This window comes from Triticum aestivum, chromosome 1A, assembly GCF_018294505.1.
Source record: "Triticum aestivum cultivar Chinese Spring chromosome 1A, IWGSC CS RefSeq v2.1, whole genome shotgun sequence".
NCBI lineage: Eukaryota > Viridiplantae > Streptophyta > Magnoliopsida > Poales > Poaceae > Triticum > Triticum aestivum.
This window is the reverse complement of record NC_057794.1, coordinates 311,408,896-311,432,782: the sequence shown is the minus strand read 5'-3', so window position 1 is coordinate 311,432,782 and position 23,887 is coordinate 311,408,896. Positions and strand designations below refer to the sequence as shown.

At 44.9% G+C, this 23,887-nt stretch overlaps 1 protein-coding gene across 1 annotated transcript; it reads left to right on the top strand.

Annotated features, from left to right (window-relative positions):
• Positions 1-464: 464 nt before the first annotated feature.
• On the top strand, positions 465-2,157 carry LOC123048018 (LIM domain-containing protein PLIM2b). Its single transcript, XM_044471256.1, has 5 exons — positions 465-800; positions 919-1,018; positions 1,114-1,136; positions 1,332-1,421; positions 1,684-2,157. The coding sequence occupies exons 1-5, from the start codon at positions 666-668 to the stop codon at positions 1,936-1,938; spliced, it is 603 nt and encodes a 200-aa protein (XP_044327191.1). The 5' UTR covers positions 465-665; the 3' UTR covers positions 1,939-2,157.
• Positions 2,158-23,887: the final 21,730 nt, after the last annotated feature.

The window sequence follows — 23,887 nt, the reverse complement described above, 5'->3', positions numbered from 1 at the left end:
TCTTTGTCTCTGAAAAGCTGTTTGGGTTCAAGGCCAAACAAGGTCTTGGTGTTTATTCATTGTATATTCAAGTGCATGTTATTTGATATATTTATCATATGTGCTGTAAACGAGCATGTTTTTTCTGGTTATATTGAGAATGCATGTGTGTCTTTCTGGGTGCACTAAGAATAGATTTAACATCGATCACCTTCGTGCAAGAAAAACTTGACCGACAGATAACAACGCCTTCTAATTTCGCAATACTTCTCCCTATGTCCTGGACTATTGTTAGTATTTAGTTATCTTTGGACACTAAATATAGTTGAACACTTTGTATAGGAGAATAACCACAAATTAGAACCGTGCAAGGAGTAATCTCCAAAGTTAGCATTATGACGTGGCACATCTATTCCCATCTCTGACCTTTTCCTGTGGCTTGGTGTTAGAGCCTAGCCTCTTCTATTTTAACTTCTACCTCTCCCAAATCCGGTTTCAGGCATTCATTTAAAGCCTTCCACTGCTTCTGGGTCCAACCTCTCTTTGGCTTTCATCTGCTTCTATTAGGTCGCAGATCGAGAGCCGAAGACAGGTTATCTTGATAGCATTAGAAGGCTTGAGCCAGACAACTCTTGTTAGCAACTGAGTGGCATATTTCGCTAGGTTTCACCACCAAGAATATCAAGATGACATTCTATGGTACACAGGACAAGTGCAAGGCTTGTGACAAGACCGTTCATTTCATTGACCTCCTTACTGCGGATGGCATTCCCTACCACAAGTATTGCTTCAAATGCAGCCATTGCAAAGGCACTCTTTCGGTAATGCCCCCTTCTTGACATTTGCTGTCGGATGCATCAGTTTCTCACATCCCTTTGCTCTGTGATCTTCTGAATTATGTCTTGTGCATGAGCTCACGTTGAACTGCACTATTTCTAGATGTGCAGCTACTCCTCCATGGATGGAGTTCTTTTCTGCAAGACTCATTTTGAGCAGCTTTTCAAGGAAACAGGCAGCTTCAAGAAAAACTTCCCCACATGTAAGTTTGTCCTGCATTGCTCTTCCCGCTGTTGTTTTGTTTGCAATTACAACAGAAATCTCATCACATTGTACTTGTTCTTTTTTTTTGTTCAGGCGCAAAGGCAAATAATGAGCAGGTATTGCTTTCTCGCCATTCTGTGGGCCACACTTATATTTGTTGTGAAATGATTATGAAAAAATATATATTGCAGCCCAATAGGTTATCCTTTGCTGCTGATTTAATGCGAGTATTTCGTAGAGTACAATCAGCAATATCATTATTTCCCAATTTGTCACAGATTGCAGCTCATAAGTCGTTTTTTCCCTTACAGTCTAAGGTCCCAAACAAGTATGGCTCTGTGTTCTGTGGAACTCAGGACAAGTGTGCTGCCTGCAAGAAGACTGTGTACCCATTGGAGAAGGTAAGAAATTTCCATTCTTGAACGATTAAGCCGGTCACGATTAAGCAGTGGAAACTTCGGTAACTGGGAAATCTCAACTTTTGACTAACAAAATTCAAGAGCAATAAAATGAACATGCATATATCTGTTTGCATCATTTCAGTCCTTGATCAACCTACCCAAATTTCATGAGTAATCTTTTGGACACGACAGACTACGCATACGCCTGTTGCCTCGTTTTCCATATGCAAAAGTCTGTCTGATAATTTCAATTCCTTGGCAGATGACCTTGGAGGGCGAGCCCTACCACAAGACCTGCTTCAAGTGCGCTCACGGCGGCTGCATCCTGACGACCGCATCCTGCGCCTCCCTTAACGGGATCCTATACTGCCAGAACCACTTCTGGCAGCTGTTCAAGGAGACGGGCAGCTACAGCAACCTGCTCAAGCCCGCCTCGGCCAAGAACGCCGACGAGCCAGAGGCAGCCAAGGAAGAGGAGCAGGCGCCGGAAGCTGCCGAGGACCAGGAGAGCTCATAAGAACTTAAACGTGTACAAGAACCTACATACATGTTCGTTCCCCACGCTGATGTTGCTCTTGTGTATTGCTGCTGCTGCCCATCTTTTCTCTTATCTCAGAGGCACGCAGCGGCTGTTATGCATCTTACTGCCTTGGCTATCGCAATCCTGAATTCTGTACCTCATTGCCCGTGCCATCGGTCCCGTGAATGGTAGCAGAATTTGCACGAGTTTGTTCTATCTTGGTCTTGCAATTCCAAGGATATTCGCTAGCCTTTGACGGGTCCAGGTCGAAAGAAGGGGAAAAGGGACGCATTCATCGGACACTATTCTTCTTGCTCTTTTTTCTCTCCTCTAAAAATGGTATTAGAAGACAATTCAAACTCTAGACATTCGCCCGGTTGCCCCACGCCCCTGTTCTTCTGCAGTATCGTAACGTGCCTGTGTTATATTCCTTTATCGTACATAAACCAGGAGACAGGTGATTGACAACGAAACAACCTCCAAGGTCATAAAAGGAAGAGAGCTGCACGCACCGGCAAATCCAATCTACCAGACAGGTTGTGTGTGGATGCTATTGCTGGGCAAATTGTCCAAGATTAGCCTCATCAGAATGTTGGTTGATAGACACGTTTTTTCTGTAGAGAAAACAGACTCAGATTCATTTCCTGAGAAGCTAAAACAGCGCTGTCTCTTTCCTCAAAAAAGCAAAAGCGCGCTCTTTCAACCAGTGATCGTCTACGTGCAGAGCACATTTCGACTTACATTATTTTTTCGATAAAAGGGTGTTTTATTACTCAAAAGGTTTAAACATTAATCCCGCCTCGGTATAAATGAGATGCACACAAGCATAACCAAGTACGCCTAAGACGTAGGAGGGCCAATCCAAAAATCATGTTGTCATCCATATTAGGTAAAAATGTCTCTTGCCGTGGCCTCCAATCATGTAAGCACCTCCGTAAACAGATATCAATTCTCCACACATTGTAAAGACGATCATAAACGAAGCGTACTAGTGCATCTATAGATAACCTGCATAAAAAAAGTACTTTTATCATTAAAAACCTTATCATTTCTACATAGCTGAAGCGACCAAATAACGGCAAGCGCTCCCGCCTTGAAAATAATTCTAAACCTGTATTCAATCCCATATAACCAGTTGTCGTATATATTTGCAACATTAGGTGGAGGATACAAGCTAGAAGCTACTTGAATGATTGATCATATAGAACGAGCCATTTTGCAATGGAAAACAAGTGTTTTATTGTCTCATTGATGACAAAACACACAATGTGTACTTCCATATCACTTCCTCTTAATGAAGATAATCTTTGCTAAGAATGACTCCTCGACGAAGATACCACGCAAAGATTTTAATAAAACACTGCTTCGAGGTAAAGGCATAGTAAAGCATGTTCATTACATTTCACTCTCTCCCAGTTGTTTAAAATTGTGGTACATCTTGGCCACATTTCCTAGAAATCCAAAGCGTATGTGGGCATACGAGGTACCCGATTACACGACGAAACCTAACAAGGTTCAAAGTAAACGCCTACAATTTTTAAGACATGACTATGGACACTTCTCCACGTGAACTAAATTAACATAATATATTTAGCATCATCTCTCTATCATCACGCCATAGATGATCTGCCGCCCGGTCCATCCCTCTCACGACCTTTCTATCTAGCCTTTTAGTTCGGTGCAGTGTGTTTTGGCTACACCGTGCTTTTAGATATTAGGTTTGGCTACACATGTTTGATTCAAACACGTAGCACTTCACTAATTATAGCCTAACACATAAACATATTCGTCAAGGTTTCAACAACCTCAAGTGATATGAATTTCAACAAAATGTTACCTATGCTAGCAACCATATATGGCTAGAAATATCTGAAGACATATGCGACCAAGCTAAGGGGACAGGGATCAATGTACGAGGATTGCTAATTTAAAGGAAGAAGATGCGAACACGAATTTTGCAGTGTGCGAGGATTACCAATTTAAAGGAAGGAGACGCGAACACACACAAAAATTCATCGCCACCAATGCAAGGAGGAAGAATTACATCCATAGGCTCATGCATCGGCAAGGTTGGGTCACCGACCACAAAACCAAGGAGAAGATCATACATGAGCACCTCTCCGACATCATGGGACGGGAGACTAGAGTGCCAAAGATTTTAATTGGAATGAACTCAACTTGGAGGTTCACGACTTGTATGAACTTGACAACCCCATCTCGGAAGAAGAGGTCAAGGAGGCCATCAATGACATGCCAAGTGACAAGGCACCCGGGTTGGATGGCTTCACCAGTGCATTCTTTAAGAAATGTTGGGGGTATCATAAAGGGTTATATCTGAAGGAAATATGCCCTAGAGGCAATAATAAAGTTGTTATTTTATATTTTCTTATTCATGATAAAGGTTTATTATTCATGCTAGAATTATATTGATCGGAAACTTAAATACATGTGTGAATACATAAACAAATACCATGTCCTTAGTAAGCCTTTACTAGACTAGCTCATTGATCAAAGATGGTTAAGGTTTCCTAACCATGGACATGTGTTGTCATTTGATAATGGGATCACATCACTAGGAGAATGATGTGATGGACAAGACCCATCTGTTAGCTTAGCATAATGATCGTTCAGTTTATTGCTATTGCTTTCTTCATGTCAAATACATATTCCTCCAATTATGAGATTATGCAACTCCCGGATACCGGAGGAATACCTTGTGTGCGATCAAACGTCACAAGTAACTGGGTGATCATAAAGATGCTCTACATGTATCTCGGAAGGTGTTTTTTGAGTTGGCATAGATCGAGATTAGGATTTGTCACTCTGAGTATTAGAGAGGTATCTCTGGGCCCTCTCGGTAATACACATCGCAAGCTTGCAAGCAAATGACTAAGGAGTTAGTTATGAGATGATGTATTATGAAACGAGTAAAAAGACTTGCCGGTAATGAGATTGAACTAGGCATGAAGATACCGATGATCGACTCTCGGGCAACTAACATACCGATGGACAAAGGGAATTACGTATGTTGTCATAACGGTTCAACCGATAAAGATCTTCGTAGAATATGTAGGAGCCAATCTGGGCATCCAGGTTACACTATTGGTTATTGACCGGAGAGGTGTCTCGGTCATGTCTACATAGTTCTCGAACCCGTAGGGTCCGCACGCTTAACGATCGTTGACGATATAGTGTTATATGAGTTATATGATTTGGTGACCGAATGTTGTTCGGAGTTCCAGGTGAGATCACGGACATGACGAGGAGTCTCAAAATGGTCGAGAGGTAAAGATTGATATATAAGACGATGGTATTTGTGAAGGAAATATGCCCTAGAGTCAATAATAAAGTTGTTATTTATATTTCCTTATATCATGATAAATGTTTATTATTTATGCTAGAATTGTATTAACCGGAAACTTAGTACATGTGTGAATACATAGACAAAATAGAGTGTCCCAAGTATGCCTCTACTTGACTAGCTTGTAATCAAAGATGGTTAAGTTTCCCGGCCATATACATGTGTTGTCATTTGATGAACGGGATCACATCATTAGAGAATGATGTGATAGACAAGACCCATCTGTTACCTTAGCATAATGATCGTTTAGTTTTATTGCTATTGCTTTCTTCATGACTTATACATATTCCTCTGACTATGAGATTATGCAACTCCCGAATACCGGAGGAACACCTTGTGTGCTATCAAATGTCACAACGTAACTAGGTGATTATAAAGATGCTCTACAGGTGTCTCCAAAGGTGTTTGTTGGGTTGGCATGGATCAAGATTAGGATTTGTCACTCCGTGTATCGGAGAGGTATCTCTGGGTCCTCTCAATAATGCACATCACTATAAGCCTTGAAAGTAATGTGACTAATGAGTTAGTTGCGGGATGATGCATTAAGAAACGAGTAAAGAGACTTGCCGGTAACGAGACTGAACTAGGTATGATGATACCGACGATCGAATCTTGGGCAAGTAACATACCGATGACAAAGGGAATGACGTATGTTGTTATGCGGTTTGACCGATAAAGATCTTTGTAGAATATGTAGGAACCAATATGAGCATCCAGGTTCCGCTATTGGTTATTAACCGGAGATGTGTCTCGGTCATGTCTACATAGTTCTCGAACCCGTAGGGTCCACACACTTAACGTTCGATGACGATTTGCATTATGAATTATGTGTTTTGGTGACCGAAGTTTGTTTGGAGTCCCGGATGAGATCACGGACATGACGAGGGGTCTCGAAATAGTCGAGAGGTAAAGATTCATATATTGGAAGGTTATATACGGACACCGGAATGATTCCGAAGAGGTCCAGGGATTTTTCGGAGTACTGGGAGGTTACCGGACCCCCCCCCCCCACAGGAAAGTTAATGGGCCTCATGGGCCATAGTGGAGAGAGGGAGTAAGGCCAGAAGAGGAGGCGCATGCCTGCCCCCTGCCCAATCTGAATTGGACAAGGGGTGGGGGTGCGACCCCCTTTCCTTCTCCCTCTCCCCTCTTTCCCCTTTCCCCTCTCCGTTGGAAGGAAGGGGGGCGAATCCTACTAGGAGTGGAGTCCTAGTAGGACTTCCCCCCATGGCGCGCCACCCCTAGGGCCAGCCACCTCCTCCTCCCCTCCTTTACATACGGGGGCGGGGGGGGGGCACCCCAAAGGCACATCAATAGTTCTCTTAGCCGTGTGCAGTGCCCCCCTCCATAGTTTACTCCTTCGGTCATAGTGTCGTAGTTCTTAGGCAAAGCCCTGCGCGCATCACATCACCATCATTGTCACCACGCCGTCGTGCTGATGGAACTCTCCCTCGACCCTCTACTGGATCAGGAGTTCGAGGGACATCATCGAGCTGAACGTGTGCTGAACACGGAGGTGCCGTATGTTCGACACTTGGATCGGTTGGATCGTGAAGACCTTCGACTACATCAACCGCATTAACCTAACGCTTCCGCTTTCGGTCTACGAGGGTACGTGGACACACTCTATCCCCTTCTCATTGCTATGCATCTCCTAGATAGATCTTGCATGATCGTAGGATTTTTTTTGAAATTGCATGCTACGTTCCCCTTCAGTGGCATCCGAGCTAGGTCTATGCGTAGATGATATGCACGAGTAGAACACAAAGAGTTGTGGGCGATAATAGTCATACTGCTTACCACCAACATCTTACTTTGATTCGGCGGTATTGTTGGATGAAGCGGCTCGGACCAACATTACATGAACATGTTCATGAGACCGGTTCTACCGATGTGCTTTGCACACAGGTGGCTAGCGGGTGTCTGTTTCTCCAACTTTAGTTGAATTGAGTTTGACTATGGCCGGTCCTTGTTGAAGGTTAAAACATCACACTTGGCGAAAAATCGTTGTGGTTCTGATGCGTAGGTAAGAACGGATCTTGCTAGATGCCTGTAGCAGCCTGATGTCTACTATGAAACTTTATTCTTGTAGACACGTGTTGGGCCTCCAAGCGCAGAGCTTTGTAGGACAGTAGCAATTTACCCTCAAGTGGATGACCTAAGGTTTATCAATCCGTGGGAGGCGTAGGATGAAGATGGTCTCTCTCAAACAACCCTGCAACCAAATAATAAAAAGTCTCTTGTGTCCCCAACACACCAAATACAATGGTAATTTGTATAGGTGCACTAGTTCGGCGAAGAGATGGTGATACAAGTGTAATATGGATAGTAGATATTGATTTGTAATAAGAACAATAAAAAACAGCAAGGTAGCAATTGATAAAACGGATCACAAACGATATTGCAATGCTTAAAAATGAGGCCTAGGGTCCGTACTTTCGCTAGTGCAATCTCTCAACAATGCTAATATAATTGGATCATATAACCTTCTCTCAACGTGCGATGAAGAATCACTCCAAAGTTCCTATCTAGCGGAGAACATACGAAGAAATCATTTATAGGGTACGAAACCACCTCGATACTATTCTTTCCGATCGATCTATCCAAGAGTTCGTACTAAAATAACACCAAATAATTTCAGATTCATAATACTCAATCCAACACAAAGAACCTCAAAGAGTGCCCCAAGATTTCTACCGGAGAAACAAAAGACGAGAACATGCTTCAAACCCTATGCATAGATTACCCCAATGTCACCGCGGGAATCCGCGAGTTGAGTGCCAAAACACATATCAAGTGAATCAATATGATACCCCATTGTCACCATGAGTATTCATGCAAGACATATATCAAGTGCTCTCAAATCCATAAAAGTATTCAATCCAATAACAACGAAATCTCAAAGGGAAAAAATCAATTCATCAAAAAAAGATAGAGAGGGGAAAACACCATATGATCCGACTATATTAACAAAGCTCGCGATACATCAAGATCGTGACATCTCAAGAACACGAGAGAGAGAGAGAGAGATTAAACACATAGCTACTAGCACAAACCCTCAGCCACGAGGGTGGACTACTCTCTCCTCATCGTGGTGTCCGTCGGGATGATGAAGATGGCCACCGGAGATGATTCCCCTCTCCGGCAGGGTGCGGGAAAGGGTCTAGATTGGTTTTCGGTGGCTGCAGAGCCTTGCGGCGGCGTAACTTCTGATCTAGGTTAACCCTGAGGGTTTTTTGAATATTTGTGAATTTATAGGGTATAGAGGGGGTGCGGGAGGCCACCGAGGTGGGCACAACCCACCTGGGCGTGGTTATGCCCCCCTCGGGGCACCCCCCAGGTGCTGCTCTGGCCCATCCTGGGTGTTCTGGTTCATAAAAAATCTCCAAAAAAGTGTTTGGACTCCGTTTGATATTGATTTTCTGTGATGTAAAAAACAAGCAAAAAACAGCAACTCGCACTGGGCACTTGGTCAATAGGTTAGTCCCAAAAAATGGTATAAAGTTGCTATAAAATGATTGTAAAACACCCAAGAATATGTAAAAACCCGAAAGTGTTCGCCGCCAATTTAGTCCGTCCCGTGGGTGACGGCTTGTGTCCCTGGCGTTTCTCTGGGCGACTCCCGCCGCCGCCGCCACCGACGCTAGGGTTTCTGTGCTCCGGCTGCTCCGCCCCCCTCCCCCCAACGTCGCCGGAGCGCTCCTGGGGTGCCCCCCTCGGCGCCTCTCGTTTTCCTCGCTGGGTGTGCAGCCTAGATCTCCAGGCCACCCACGATCTGATTTTGGGCTCGGAAGCCTAAGATTTCGAGATACTAGTTCGTTGTGCTCGCTTGTGTGAGATGGAGAAGGTGAATAACCTGCTGCAGGGCCTGAAGCTGTCGGAGGCGGAGAAGAAAGGAGTGAAGATCGGTGGGAGGGGATCTGGGAAGATTGGAATGGAACCAAGAGCCATGGCTAAATTGTTCTCTGAGAAGCCGGCACATGCAGATGCGCTGGCCCAGGCGCTAGGGAAGGCATGGAGTCCGATGAGAGGGGTAAGTTGCAAGGATTTGAGAGGGAACATCTTCCTGTTTACTTTTAAACAGGAATCAGAGAAAAGAAAGGCGTTGGAAGGGGGCCCCTGGACGTTTGATAAAGATTTGCTGCTACTAGAAGAGTTTGATCCGTCTAAAAGGATTGAGGACTATGAATTTCGGCATGTGCAAATGTGGGTGCGGGTGTTTAATCTGCCTCTTGGGGACATGCATAGGGACAATGGAGAGGTGATTGGCAACCTGATAGGAGAAACAATGGAAGTGGATGTGGGGGAAGATGATATGGCCATTGGAATTTTCATGAGAATTAAGGTGAAGATGCTTGTTGCTGAACCGTTAATGAGAGGAAGTTGGCTCACTGTAACAAAAGAGGTAGAAGGAAAAGAAAAAGAAGAAAAGATATGGGCAAGGTTTGAGTATGAGTTCCTTCCTGACTTTTGTTTTGTGTGCGGAATCATGGGCCATGATGCTAAGGACTGTTCCATAAAGCAAAAAAGAGGAGAAAAACCACAATTTGGAAAGGATCTCAAGGCTTTTATAGAGTCTAGGAGGGGAGGAGACGATAGAGGGAGATGGAGCAGTGGTGCGGGCAGCAGTAGCAATGGCCGAGGCTACTATGACGGAAGATGGAATGGAAAATCTCGAAGTGATGATCGATCTTGGAGGAAAGACAATACGGGCAAGGGGAGCAATGCTAGTGGGCAATCAGGAGGGGGGATGAAGTGTCCAGCCCATTAAAAAACTTGCCAGCATCAAGTTTAGATGTGCTAATCTCGAGAAAGCAACTCATGTTTATGGATAAGGGGGCTGATACAGGAGCAGAGAATGGTGGTGTTAATGATAAAATCATGGAGGACAAGGAGGATGAAGAAAAAAGGTTGCAGGAGCAATTTGAGAAGGCAAAGGCAGAGAGCGAAGCTCGGGAGAGGGAGCGGGAGGAAGCTGACTTGAGAGTGAAGGAAAAGGTAGCACAAGAAAAGGCACTAACCCAATAGGAAATGAAACAAGAGATAGCAGCAATAGAAAAGGAGGGATTGGGTAGAGAGAAAAGTGAAGTGGAAAAGGAACTCGTCGGCATGGAAAGAAGGGTGGTACAGAGTAATGTCGGGGGTGGAAAAGTAGTGAAGGGGCTTGGGAAGCATGGTGGCACATATAAGAGAACACCGAGGACTAGTAGCAAAGCGCAAGAACCTTTGGGAGTCAGGGCGGGGGAGAAGAGAGGCTTAGTGCCAATGGAGGTGGAGGATGGGCCTCAGGGGGAGCCATCAAAGAAGCAAAAGGGTGACGAAAGAACGTCTGAAAAATCAGGAGCGGGGCTGACGTTTCAGCCCTACGAGCAGCAATGGAGCTCGTGGCGTGGAATTGTCGGGGGTTGGGGAACGGCCCGGCAATTCGAGGGCTCCTGGATATCCGGGAGAAGGAGGACCCTGATGTGATGTTTCTCTGTGAGACAAGGACCGATGAGAAGGGATTGGAGTGGCTCAGGTGGAAGTTAGGGCTCCCTAACTGGGTGGTGCAGAAAAGTGCGGGACAGAGTGGCGGATTGGCAGTGTTATGGCGGAATGGTTTGACAGTGAAAGGTGGATGGTGTTCTCGGTATCACATTGACACTGAGATTACCGAGGAGGATGGTTTTGCCTGGAGATTTACTGGTATCTATGGGGAGTCAAAGATGGATGAAAAACACAAGACTTGGAAACTACTGCGTACTCTGAAAAATCATAGCAATAAACCTTGGCTGATGGCGGGGGATTTCAATGAGATCCTACTCCAGTGCGAGAAGGAAGGGGGGGGTGGCTCGGTCCCAACAAGCTATGGACAGCTTTTGAAGTGCTCTGGAGGAGTGTGACCTGCATGATCTCGGCTTCGCTGGTGATCCATACACCTGGCGAAATAACAATCATGACTCGAATAAATATATCCGAGAGAGACTTGACAGAGCGGTGGCTTCACCAAGCTGGTGCCAACGATTCCCCTTTTACAAAGTGGTGCATGGTGACCCTCGGCACTCTGATCATAGGCCACTAATTGTGCAGGTGGAGTCGGAGGGTAGGAGTAAGAGGCAAAGGGGTAGGAAGGGCCTATTTCGCTTTGAAGCCAAGTGGCTGGAAGAGGATCAGTGTGGTACTGTGGTGGATAATGCATGGGGCAGAGAGATAAATGCTAGAGGGGGCTCCGTGATGGATGCACTAAAAGGAGTGGCGAAGGATCTGACTGAGTGGAGTACAACCTGCTTGGGCCAGTTGGAGAAACGAATTTCAAGACAAAAAAAAGAATTGGAGGCATGTCGAAGAAGTGCCATTTCCCCTCAATCGATTCGGCGTGAGCAGATTCTGAAATATAAGTTGGAAAGGTTGGAGCATCAACTTGATACATACTGGAAGCAGAGGGAACACGTTAATTGGATGGAGAAGGGAGATAAAAATACTTCATATTTTCAGGCCTATGCATCAGCTAAAAAAAAGATGAACCACTTCAGCAAACTCAAGAAGGAAAATGGAGAGGTAGTGGAGGAGGAGGCGGAGATGGCGGCGGAGATAACTAACTACTTTCGTTCTCTGTTTGAATCACAGGTTGGGGACCGAATGGAGGAGCTTTTGGACCGAATTTCTCCTCGGATAACTTCGGAAATGAATGAATTCTTAACAAAGGAGTTCACCAGGGAGGAGGTACGGAAGGCCTTGGATAGTGTGGGCGACCTAAAGGCCCCTGGGTGTGATGGAATGCCGGCTGTGTTCTTCAAACGACATTGGGAAACAGTAGGGGACAAGGTCACGGAGGAAGTACTGCATGTGTTAAACGGAGGTGACATCCCACAAGGCTGGAATGACACGTGTGTGGTGCTAATTAATACCCAAGGTAAAGAAGCCAAAAATCTGAAAGAGCCGCGACATATAAGTCTCTTCAACATAGTGTATAAGCTGGTTTCAAAAGTCCTGGCAAATCATCTCAAGGCCATCCTCCCTGAAATCATTGCTCCCAACCAAAGTGCCTTTGTGCCGGGCCGGTTAATCACGGACAACATATTGCTTGCCTATGAAGTGACACATTACATGCAAAATAAGAGGTCTGGATCGGTTGGGTATGCAGCATTGAAGCTAGACATGAGCAAAGCATATGATAGGGTTGAGTGGCAATTCTTGGAGGAGGTGATGAACAAGATGGGGTTTGCAGCAAGCTGGGTGTCCACTATCATGAAGTGTGTGAAAACAGTGAAGTATAGGTTCAAATTCAATAGCACCTGGACAGAAGAGATCACTCCAGGTAGAGGCCTCAGACAAGGGGATCCAATCTCCCCATATCTCTTTCTAATTTGTGCTGAGGCTTTCTCAAGTCTACTGAACACGGCAGAGGTGAATGGTGAACTACAAGGTGTGAAGGTTTGTCGTGATGCCCCGAGTTTTAACCATCTACTGTTTGCAAATGACTCGCTAATTCTTCTGAAAGTGAATGAAGAAAGTCCGCATCATCTTCAAAACATTCTTTCTCTTTATGAGGTTTGCTCGGGACAGACTATAAATGTTGATAAATCATCTATCATGTTTAGTAAGAACACCAAGCAACATGACAAGGTTCATTTCATGCAGCAACTAGGAGTTCAGAAGGAAACTCGAAATGAAAGATATTTGGGACTGCCGGTGTACGTGGGACAGTCGAGGGCAAGTGTCTTTGCCTATCTAAAAGACCGGATATGGGCACGTATCCAGGGCTGGATGGAGAAGCTCTTATCTAAGGTGGGTAAAGAGATTTTGATAAAAGCTGTTGCACAAGCAATACCCACCTTTGCCATGTCTTGTTTTGACTTAACCAAGGGCCTTTGTGAGCAGATTAGCATGATGATTGGGAGATATTTCTGGGCACAACAAGATAATGAGAACAAGATGCATTGGATCAGCTGGGAGAAGTTAACACTTTCTAAAGCAGAAGGGGGGCTGGGCTACAAGGACCTGCATTCTTTCAACCTGGCCATGCTAGCAAAACAAGGATGGCGACTGCTAACCGACCCAAACTCGCTGTGTGCACGCGTTCTGCGGGCCAAATATTACCCCGATGGGGATTTGTTAGGTGCACAGCCGAAAGAGGGTATGTCATATACTTGGAGGAGCATATTGCAAGGTATTGAGCTGCTGCGAAACGGAATAATAAAGCGGGTGGGTGATGGTTCCAGCATCAATATTTGGGCAGATCCATGGCTGCCTAGGCAATGGTCCAGAAGGCCGATTACACCCCGAGGAGGCTCTTTGGTCACGAAGGTGCAAGAACTGTTTGATCCATACACAGGTAGTTGGGATATACAGCTTGTCCACGATCTATTCTGGGCAGTGGATGCCTCTTTGATCCTTGCGATCCCAGTTAAAACAGATATAGAGGATGATTGGGCATGGTCATGTGACCCCAAAGGAATCTTCTCAGTTAAGTCGGCGTACAAGTTGCATCGGCTCATTGGACGAAGGGAACAAGCGGGAACTTCAGATGCAGCAGGGCAGGAGGAATTTCATTGGTATGATATCTGGAATGCTCCGTATACAGCGACGGCAAAACAATTTTTATGGCGCATCGCGCACAATAGCTTGCCAACGCTGCTCGGAATCAAGCGAAGAGGGATTGAGACTAATACCCTCTGCCCAGTTTGTCACCGTTTTGATGAAGACGGAGCTCACTTGTTTCTCAAGTGTAAGGAGGTACGCAAAGTTTGGGCAGGCCTGGAAATGGAGAATGAACGCCAAATGCTCCTGGAATGTGTTGGCCCCAAAGAATTCTTAAACAGGCTACTGAAATGGGAGACAAAGAAGGCCATGACAAGTATCGCCTTACTATGGACTTGGTGGAAGACAAGAAATAAGATAAATGCAGAGAACATGAAGCTGGACATCGGCGCCGCGCTGTTCCAAACCAGGAGAATGGTCACTGATTTTGAGACTTTTTGCCTTAAGACTCCAAGGGAGAGGATCGCTCAGGTGCAGAAATGGGAACCCCCAACAGATGACACACTGAAGATTAACACAGATGGGAGTTTTTTTCTGAATGAGAGGGCAGGAGGCTGGGGCTTTGTGATTCGCGATAGGGCTGGGGAAGCTGTTGGCTCAGGGGCGGGCAAGCTCAATTACTTGCAAGACTCGCTTCAGGCGGAAGCGGAGGCATGCTTACACGCTATTACGGCTGCGCAGGGATGGGGCATGACAAACATTGTGGTCGAGACGGATTCTTGTGAACTTATTCAGGCGGTAACCACACAGCTCTACGACCTCTCTTCCAATGGAGCCCTGTTCTGTGAGATTAAAGCATTTGTTAGTCTGAATTTCTCCTCTTTCAAGTTTGTGCACTGTCCTAGAACCTATAATAAGATTGCTGATGCACTAGCGGCTTTTGGTGCGAAGATGAACACATACCCCCAAGCCATATGGCCGGGTGGAGCCCCTACCTTTGTACGTGACTTGATGGCCAGCGATTTTGCTGCGCCTGCTGGTTAATGGAATAGAGTTTGTTCCAGGTCAAAAAAAACATCCAAGAATGATAATAAAACATCATGAATACTTCATAAATTACAGATACGTTGGAGACGTATCAGCATCCCCAAGCTTAATTCCTAGTCGTCCTCGAGTAGGTAAATGATAAAAGAAATAATTTATGAAGTGTGAATGCTAGCAAAGTGTATAAGTTTGATCAATGACAATTTCAATCACTTTTCCTAGCATCATAACAACAATTCTTTCTTTATAAAACTTCTCATGTTATAGTAGCAACCAACTCACATGTTAAGGTGCAAACAATGAACTCTCTTGAAACTCAACAACCTATGTTCTTAGTCACCAAGCAATTGCAATTCAACCTATTCAACAGAGTTTAAGTAAGAGCTCCACATACTCAACCATCTTATAGTCTTCTATGATTGCTAACACTCACCGCATACACATGAGCAAAACGTTTCAACCGGACACATAGAAAGATAGGGGCTTATAATTTCGCCTCCCAACGTATTCACCTCAAGGGTGATGTCAACAATAATAACTCATGCTACCCATATCCAACTGGATATATGTGCCTAGATCTTTCCTCACCATATGATGCTTGCCCAAAGAGAAAAATAAAAAGGAATAGAGAGAAGAACTTTGACTCTTTGCATAAAAGTAAATACATAAAAGTAAAAGATATGCCCTTCGCAGAGGGAAGCAGAGGTTGCCATGCGCTTATTTATTTGTATGCTCAACCCCTTAGTGCAAAATGACGTCACGTTATATTGCCCCTTATGATAGCAACCTTTATTATGCAGTCTGTTGCTTTTATTCTTTGCCATCACAAGTTCGTACAACGCTCAATTTTCTCTTACACTGAATGATCTCACACTTTTAGAAGCAATTTTTATTGCCTTATTGCACCGATGACAACTTACTTGAAGGATCTTGCTCAATCCTAAGGTAGGTATGGTGGACTCTTGAAAATAAGATTTGGGTTTAAGGGTTTTTGGATGCACAAGTAGTATCTCTACTTGGTATCGGAGAGGTATCTCTGGACCCTCTTGGTAATGCACATCACTATGAGCCTTGCAAGCAATGTGACTAATGAGTTATTCACGGGATGATGCATTACGAAACGAGTAAAGAGACTTGCCAGTAATGATATTGAACTAGGTATGATGATACCGACGATCGAATCTCGGGAAAGTAACATACCGATGACAAAGGGAACAACGTATGTTGTCATGCGGTTTGACCGATAAATATCTTCATAGAATATGAAGGAACCAATATGTGCATCCAGGTTCCGCTATTGTTTATTGACCGGAGATGTGTCTCGGTCATGTCTACATAGTTCTCGAACCCGTACGGTCTGCATGCTTAACGTTCGATGACGATTTGTATTATGAGTAATGTGATTTGATGAACCAAAGTTTGTTTGGAGTTCTGAATAAGATCATGGACATGACGAGGAGTCTCGGAATGGTCGAGAGGTAAAGATTCATATATTGGAAGGTTACATTCGGACACCGGAATGGTTCGGGTCGTATCGGATGAGTTTCGGAGTACCGGGGGTTACCGGAACCCCCTCCCCCCGGGAAGTTAATGGGCCATACATGGGCCTTAGTGGAGAAGAGAGGGCCGGCCAGGGAGGCGGCACGTGCCCCCCTTGCCCAGTCTGAATTGGACAAGGGGTGGGGGCGGCGCCCCCTTTCCCTCTCCTACTTCTCCTCTCTTTCCCTCTTTGTTATTCCGACAAAGAAAAAGGAGAGGAGAATCCTACTTGAGCTAGGGAGTCCTAATAGGACTCCCCACACCTGGCGCGGCCCCCTTGGGCCGGCCACCTCTCCCCCCTTTACATACGTGGGAGGGGGCACCCCAAAGACACACCAAGTCTTCTCTTAGCCGTGTGTGGTGCCCCCCTCCACAGTTACACACCTCAGTCATATCGTCATAGTGCTTAGGCGAAGCCCTGCACCGGTAACTTCATCATCACCGTCACCACGCCGTCATGCTGACGGAACTCTCCCTTGTCCTCACTGGATCAAGAGATCGAGGGACGTCATCGAGCTAAACGTGTGTTGAACGTGGAGGTGTCGTACGCTCGGTGCTTGGATTGGTTGGATCGCGAAGACGTTCGACTACATCAACCGCGTTACTAAACTCTTCCGATTTCGGTCTACGAGGGTACATGGACACACTCTCCCCTCTCGTTGCTATGCATCTCCTAGATAGATCTTGCGTGATCGTAGGAATTTTTTTGAAATACTGCGTTCCCCAACAGTGGCATCTGAGCCAGGTCTATTCGTAGATGTTATATGCACGAGTAGAACACAATGAGTTGTGGGCGATAATAATCATATTGCTTACCAGCAACGTCTTACTTTGATTCAGCGGTATTGTTGGATGAAGCGGCCCGGACCGACATCACATGACCTCGTTCATGAGACTGGTTCTACCGACGTGCTTCACACACAGGTGGCTAGCGGGTGTATGTTTCTCCAGCTTTAGTTGAATCAATTTTGACTACGCCTGGTCCTTGTTGAAGGTTAAAACAACACACTTGATGAAAAATCATTGTGGTTTTGATGCGTAGGTAAGAACGGTTCTTGCTAGAAGCCCGTAGCAGCCACGTAAAACTTGCAACAACAAAGTAGAGGATGTCTAACTTGTTTTTGCAGGGCATGTTGTGATGTGATATGGTCAAGACGTGATGATATATAAATTGTTGTATGAGATGATCATGTTTTGTAACAGTTGTCGACAACTGGCAGGAGCCATATGGTTGTCGCTTTATTGTATGAAATGCAATCGCCATGTAATTGCTTTACTTTATCACTAAGCGGTAGCGATAGTCATAGAAGCAGTAGTTGGTGAGACGACAACGATGCTACGATGGAGATCAAGGTGTCAAGACGGTGATGATGGTGATCATGACGGTGCTTTGGAGATGGAGATCAAAGGCACAAGATGATGATGGCCATATCATATCACTTATTTTGATTACATGTGATGTTTATCTTTTATGCATCTTATTTTGCTTAGTACGGCGGTAGCATTATAATATGACCTCTCACTAAATTTCTAGGTACAAGTGGTCTCCCTGAGTATGCACTGTTGCTATAGTTCGTCGTGCCGAGACACCATGTGATGATCGGGTGTGATAAGCTCTACGTTTACATACAATGGGCGCAAGCCAGTTTTGCACAAGTAGAATACTCAGGTTAAACTTGACGAGCCTAGCATATGCAGATATGGCCTCGGAACACTGAGACCGAAAGTCGAGCATGAATCATATAGTAGATATGATCAACATAGTGATGTTCACCATTGAAAACTTCTCCATCTCACATGATGAACTATAATATGCAAGGGATGGATAAGACAATTCCCGAGCTCTTCGCAATGCTAAAAGCTGTGGAGGTAGAAATAAAGAAGGAGCATCAAGTGTTGATGGTTAACAAGACCACTAGTTTCAAGAAGAAGGGCAAAGGGAAGAAAGGGAATTTCAAGAAGAACAGCAAGCAAGTTGCTACTCAAGTGAAGAAGCCCAAGTCTGTACCTAAGCCTGAGACTGAGTGCTTCTACTGCAAAGGGACTGGTCACTGGAAGCAGAACCACCCCAAGTATTTGGCGGATAAGAAGGATGGCAAAGTGAAAGGTATATTTGATATATATGTTATTGATGTGTACCTTACTAATGCTCGTAGTAGCGCCTGGGTATTTGATACTGATTCTGTTGCTCATATTTGCAACTCAAAACAGGGCTACGGATTAAACAAAGATTGGCTAAGGACGAGGTGACGATGCGCGTGGGAAATGGTTCCAAAGTCGATGTGATCGCCGTCGGCACACTACCTCTACATCTACCTTTAGGATTAGTTTTAGACCTGAATAATTGTTGTTTGGTGCCAGCGTTAAGCATGAACACTATATCTGGATCTTGTTTAATGCGAGACGGTTATTCATTTAAATCAGAGAATAATGGTTGTTCTATTTATATGAGTAATATCTTTTATGGTCATGCACCCTTGATGAGTGGTCTATTTTTGCTGAATCTCGATAGTAGTGATACACATATGCATAGTATTGAAGCCAAAAGATACAAGTTTAATAATGATAATGCAACTTATTTGTGGCACTGCCATTTAGGTCATATTGGTGTAAAGCGCATGAAGAAACTCCATGCTGATGGGCTTTTGGAATCACTTGATTATGAATCACTTGATGCTTGCGAACCATACCTCATGGGCAAGATGACTAAGACCCCGTTCTCCGGAACAATGGAGCGAGCAATAGACTTATTGGAAATAATACATACTGATGTATGCGGTCTGATGAGTGTATATGCTCGCGGCGGGTATCGTTATTTTTTGACCTTCACAGATGATTTGAGCAGATATGGGTATATCTACTTAATGAAACATAAGTCTGAAATATTTGAAAAGTTCAAAGAATTTCAGAGTGAAGTGGAAAATCATCATAACAAGAAAATAAAGTTTCTACAATCTGATCGTGGAGGTGAATATTTGAGTTATGAGTTTGGTCTTCATTTGAAACAATGTGGAATAGTTTCGCAACTCACGCCACGTGGAACTCCATAGCGTAATGGTGTGTCTGAACATCGTAATCATACTTTATTGGATGTGGTGTGACCTATGATGTCTCTTATTGATTTACCGCTATCGTTTTGGGGTTATGCTTTAGAGACGACTGCATACACATTAAATAGGGCACCATCTAAATCCGTTGAGACGACACCATATGAACTGTGGTTTGGCAAGAAACCCAAGTTGTCGTTTCTTAAAGTTTGGGGCTGCGATGCTTATGTGAAAAAGCTTCAACCTGATAAGCTCGAACCCAAATTGGAGAGATGTGTCTTCATAGGATACCCAAAGGAGACTGTTGGGTACACCTTCTATCACAGATCCGAAGGCAAGATATTTGTTGCTAAGAATGGATTCTTTCTAGAGAAAGAGTTTCTCTCAAAAGAAGTGAGTGGGAGGAAAGTAGAACTTGATGAGGTAATTGTACCTTCTCCTGAATTGGAAAGTAGTTCATCAGAAGAATCAGTTCTAGTGATTCCTACACCAACTAGTGAGAAAGCTAATGATAATGATCATCAAACTTCTGATCAAGTTACTACCAAACCTCATAGGTCAACCAGAGTAAGATCTGCACCAGAGTGGTACGGTAATCCTGTTCTAGAAGTCATGTTACTAGACCATGATGAACCTACGAACTATGAGGAAGCGATGATGAGCCCAGATTCCGCGAAATGGCTTGAGGCCATGAAATCTGAGATGGGATCCATGTATGAGAACAATGTATGGACTTTGGTTGACTTGCCCAATGACCAGCAAGCAATAGAGAATATATGGATCTTCAAGAAGAAGACTGACACAAACGGTAATGTTACTGTCTACAAAGCTCGACTTGTTGCGAAAGGTTTTCGACAAGTTCAAGGAGTTGACTACGACGAGACCTTCTCACCCGTAGCGATGCTTACATCTATCCGAATCATGTTAGCAATTGTCGTATTTTATGATTATGAAATTTGGCAAATGGATGTCAAAACTGCATTACTTAATGGATATCTTAAAGAAGAGTTGTATATGATGCAACTAGAAGGTTTTGTTCAAAAGGTGCAAACAAAGTGTGCAAGCTCCAACGATCCATTTATGGACTGGTGCAAGCCTCTCGGAGTTAGAATATACGCTTTGATAGTGTGATCAAAGCATATGATTTCATATAAACTTTTGGAGAAGCCTGTATTTACAAGAAAGTGAGTGGGAGCTCTGTAGCATTTATGATATTATATGTGGATGACATATCGTTGATTGGAAATGATACTGAATTTCTGAATAGCATAAAAATGATACTTGAATAAAAAAAATTCAATGAAAGACCTCGATGAAGCTGCTTATATATTGGGCATCAAGATCTATAGAAATAGATCAAGACGCTTAATTGGACTTTCACAAAGCACATACCTTGATAAAGTTTTGAAGAAGTTCAAAATGGATCAGTCAAAGAAAGGGTTCTTGCCTGTGTTACAAGGTGTGAAGTTGAGCCAGACTCAATGCCCGACCACTTTAGAAGGTAGAGAGAAAATGAAAGTCATTCCCTATGCCTCAGGCATAGGTTCTATCATGTATGCAATGTTGTGTACCAGACCTGATGTGTGCCTGGCTATAAGTTTAGCAGGGAGGTTCCAAAGTAACCCAGGAGTGGATCACTGAACAGCGGTCAAGAACATCCTAAAATACCTGAGAAGGACTAAGGATATGTTTCTCGTTTATGGAGGTGACAAAGATCTCGCCGTAAACAGTTATGTCGATGCAAGCTTTGACACCGATCCGGATGACTCTAAGTCACAAACTGGATACATATTTATACTAGAAGAACGCCCGTGTGTTGCAACGGGGCCACATTAGCTTTAAAAGTTTAATATCAATTATGTTAATATTACATTGAATATTCTCATACATATTAAGGGACATTGACGACCTTTTTTACCATCAAATTCTCACACACACACCCTCTCCCTCCCTCTTCCTCACTCTCTCTCCCCCTCTCCCTCACTCGGGAGGTGGGACGAAAATAAACCCGGACGGAGACTACCAACTGAGACATTAGGAGTTGAGATCATTTAGTTAATAAGAATAAATAGAAAATGGTGTTAAAAAGGAGAAACAGATTAGAATACAATGAAAAACCAAAAGGACAATGTAAAAGGGGATTCGCCCTGCCCCCGGGGCCTTGCCACCGAACCGGCTCAGCGGTCCAGTCCCCGCGCGGTCGTCTTCTCCTATTCCCCGAGCCGTGTCGCTACAGAGCCGGGATCCCGCTCGACCACCTCGCTGGCATCGAAGGGGAATGGATAAGGGTGACGCCCTGCCTTCCCTGCCCCCATGGCCTCACTCCTCCTCGACGCCCCCTCCCAAATCCACTTCTCCTCCTCGCTCGATCCCGTCGATCTGGACGAAGTCAGACACCACGGTCACCATGACCGACCCCGTCCACATGGCCACTGCCCTCTCTGCGGGCTAGCAGCTTGTCGAGGAGCTCCGAACGCCTTCGCTACTTCGTCTGCGCCAACGAGATCAAGTCCAGCACCCCCGCATCGATGTCGCTATCGTCTTCCTCAACCTTGGGCCACCGTGACATTGTCGTTCGATCCGCGCTGCCCCGAGCTCCCATGTCTTCCCCTAGGGCGCCATTGACACCGCCATGATCTCCTCTTGCCTTTCCCATGTTTCCCCTCTTGTTTGCTTTCGTTAGGTATTTCGCCGTGGCCGAGAACTGCCGTCCGCCATGGTCATTGCAGGGGTAGCCACCGAGCTCCTCGGATTGACCCCGTGGCACATGCCCGCTCCTATGCACGCCCATGCCCGAGCCTGCCGCTCTTCTTCTGCGCCCGCGGGGCCACTCCCTCTTCATGCCCATGCCCGTGCTACACCGCGTCGGTCGCGCCTACCACTGCCGTCGCGCTCGCCGCAGCCACCGCACCACTGTGCCCCGCGCGACACACGCCCTGGCCGCGCGCCACACTCTCTCTAGATGCGCTCGCCCCGTCTGCTGCCGTCTATCCCTTCGCTCTCCCCGCTATCACGCGCCGCCTCCAGTCGTTGCCATCTTCTGCCGGCCGCCCCCTCAGCCACGCCGGCCGCATCTCTGCCCTCCACCGTCGGCCGCTCGCCTCGCCTGCTGTGTGTTGCTTCCTGCTGCTATGCGCTGCTCTACCGTTGGTACGCTGCTGCACCATGCCCTCGACACCGCCGTGGACAAATGTGGCGGAGGGATTGTTAATGGAGTACGAGAAGGAGGTGGCGGAGAAGGTGGGGAGAGGCAGGAGGTCTGGGGCGGTGTCACCTGGCTGTGGTGGAGGTGTTTATGCGAGAAGGAGCCGGAGTGGAAGGAGAGGTCACAATTGAAAAGAATCGCAAAAAAATCATAACGCGGAGATCTCAGTTCAAAAAAATGCTAATATTGATGGAAAACATAGGAAATATTGGTTGTTATCAAGGAAAGGTAAAAATTTAGGAAAGTTGGGATTTTTGAACTGATTTCTATGCAAATGGGGTTTTATTGTTTGGTAACATGATATCAGTACCTGCCCGTTTGTGACGTGTCTGATTAGGAAAGTTTGCAAATGTTAAGAAACTATTTATTGGGAGGAAAGTTGTGACGTGTCTGTTATTTGTTTCCTAAAACAAATTTCACTAACAAGAGAAATCGATTGATTTAGATAAGTTAGGGAAGTTAGATTAAAATGTATTATTTGTTTCCTGAAAATCTGTTATTTGTTTCCTAAGACAAATTGAACCAATAAAAAGAATCAATTGATTTGCATAATTTAAGGAAGTTAGATTAAAATGTATTATTTGTTTCCCGAAAATCTGTTATTTGTTTCCTAAGACAAATTGAACCAATAAAAGGAATCGATTGATTTACATAATTTAAGGAAGTTAGATCCGTGATTTGCTATACGTTAGGAAAGTTCTGGTTGTAATAAAGAGTGGAGAGAAAAATAAACCGATGGTCCAGGGTGGGAGGGGGTGATGGGAGGAGAGACGAAAAAACCAGCGAAAATAAACCGCGAACCAGGGTGGGAGGGGGTGGTGGGAGGAGAGACGAAAAAACCCGGCAAAAATAAACCATGGATACGATTCACCAACTCGTCCATTAGGAGTAGATATTGATTGGTGGAGCTGTCAGTTGGTGCAGTTCCAAGCAGAGCGTCGTGGCGGGATCTACGTGTGAAGCAGAGTACATAGCTGCTTCAGAAGCAACAAATGAAGGAGTCTAGATGAAGGAGTTCATATCCGATCTAGGTGTCATACCTAGTGCATCGGGTCCAATGAAATTTTTTTGTGACAATACTGGAGCAATTGCCTTGGCGAAGGAATCCAGATTTCACAAGAGAACCAAACACATCAAGAGACGCTTCAATTCCATCTGCGATCAAGTCAAGGAGGGAGACATAGAGATTTGCAAGATACATATGGATCTGAATGTTGCAGACCTGTTGACAAAGCCTTTCTCACGAGCAAAACCTGATCAGCACCAAGGCTCCATGGGTGTTAGAATCAT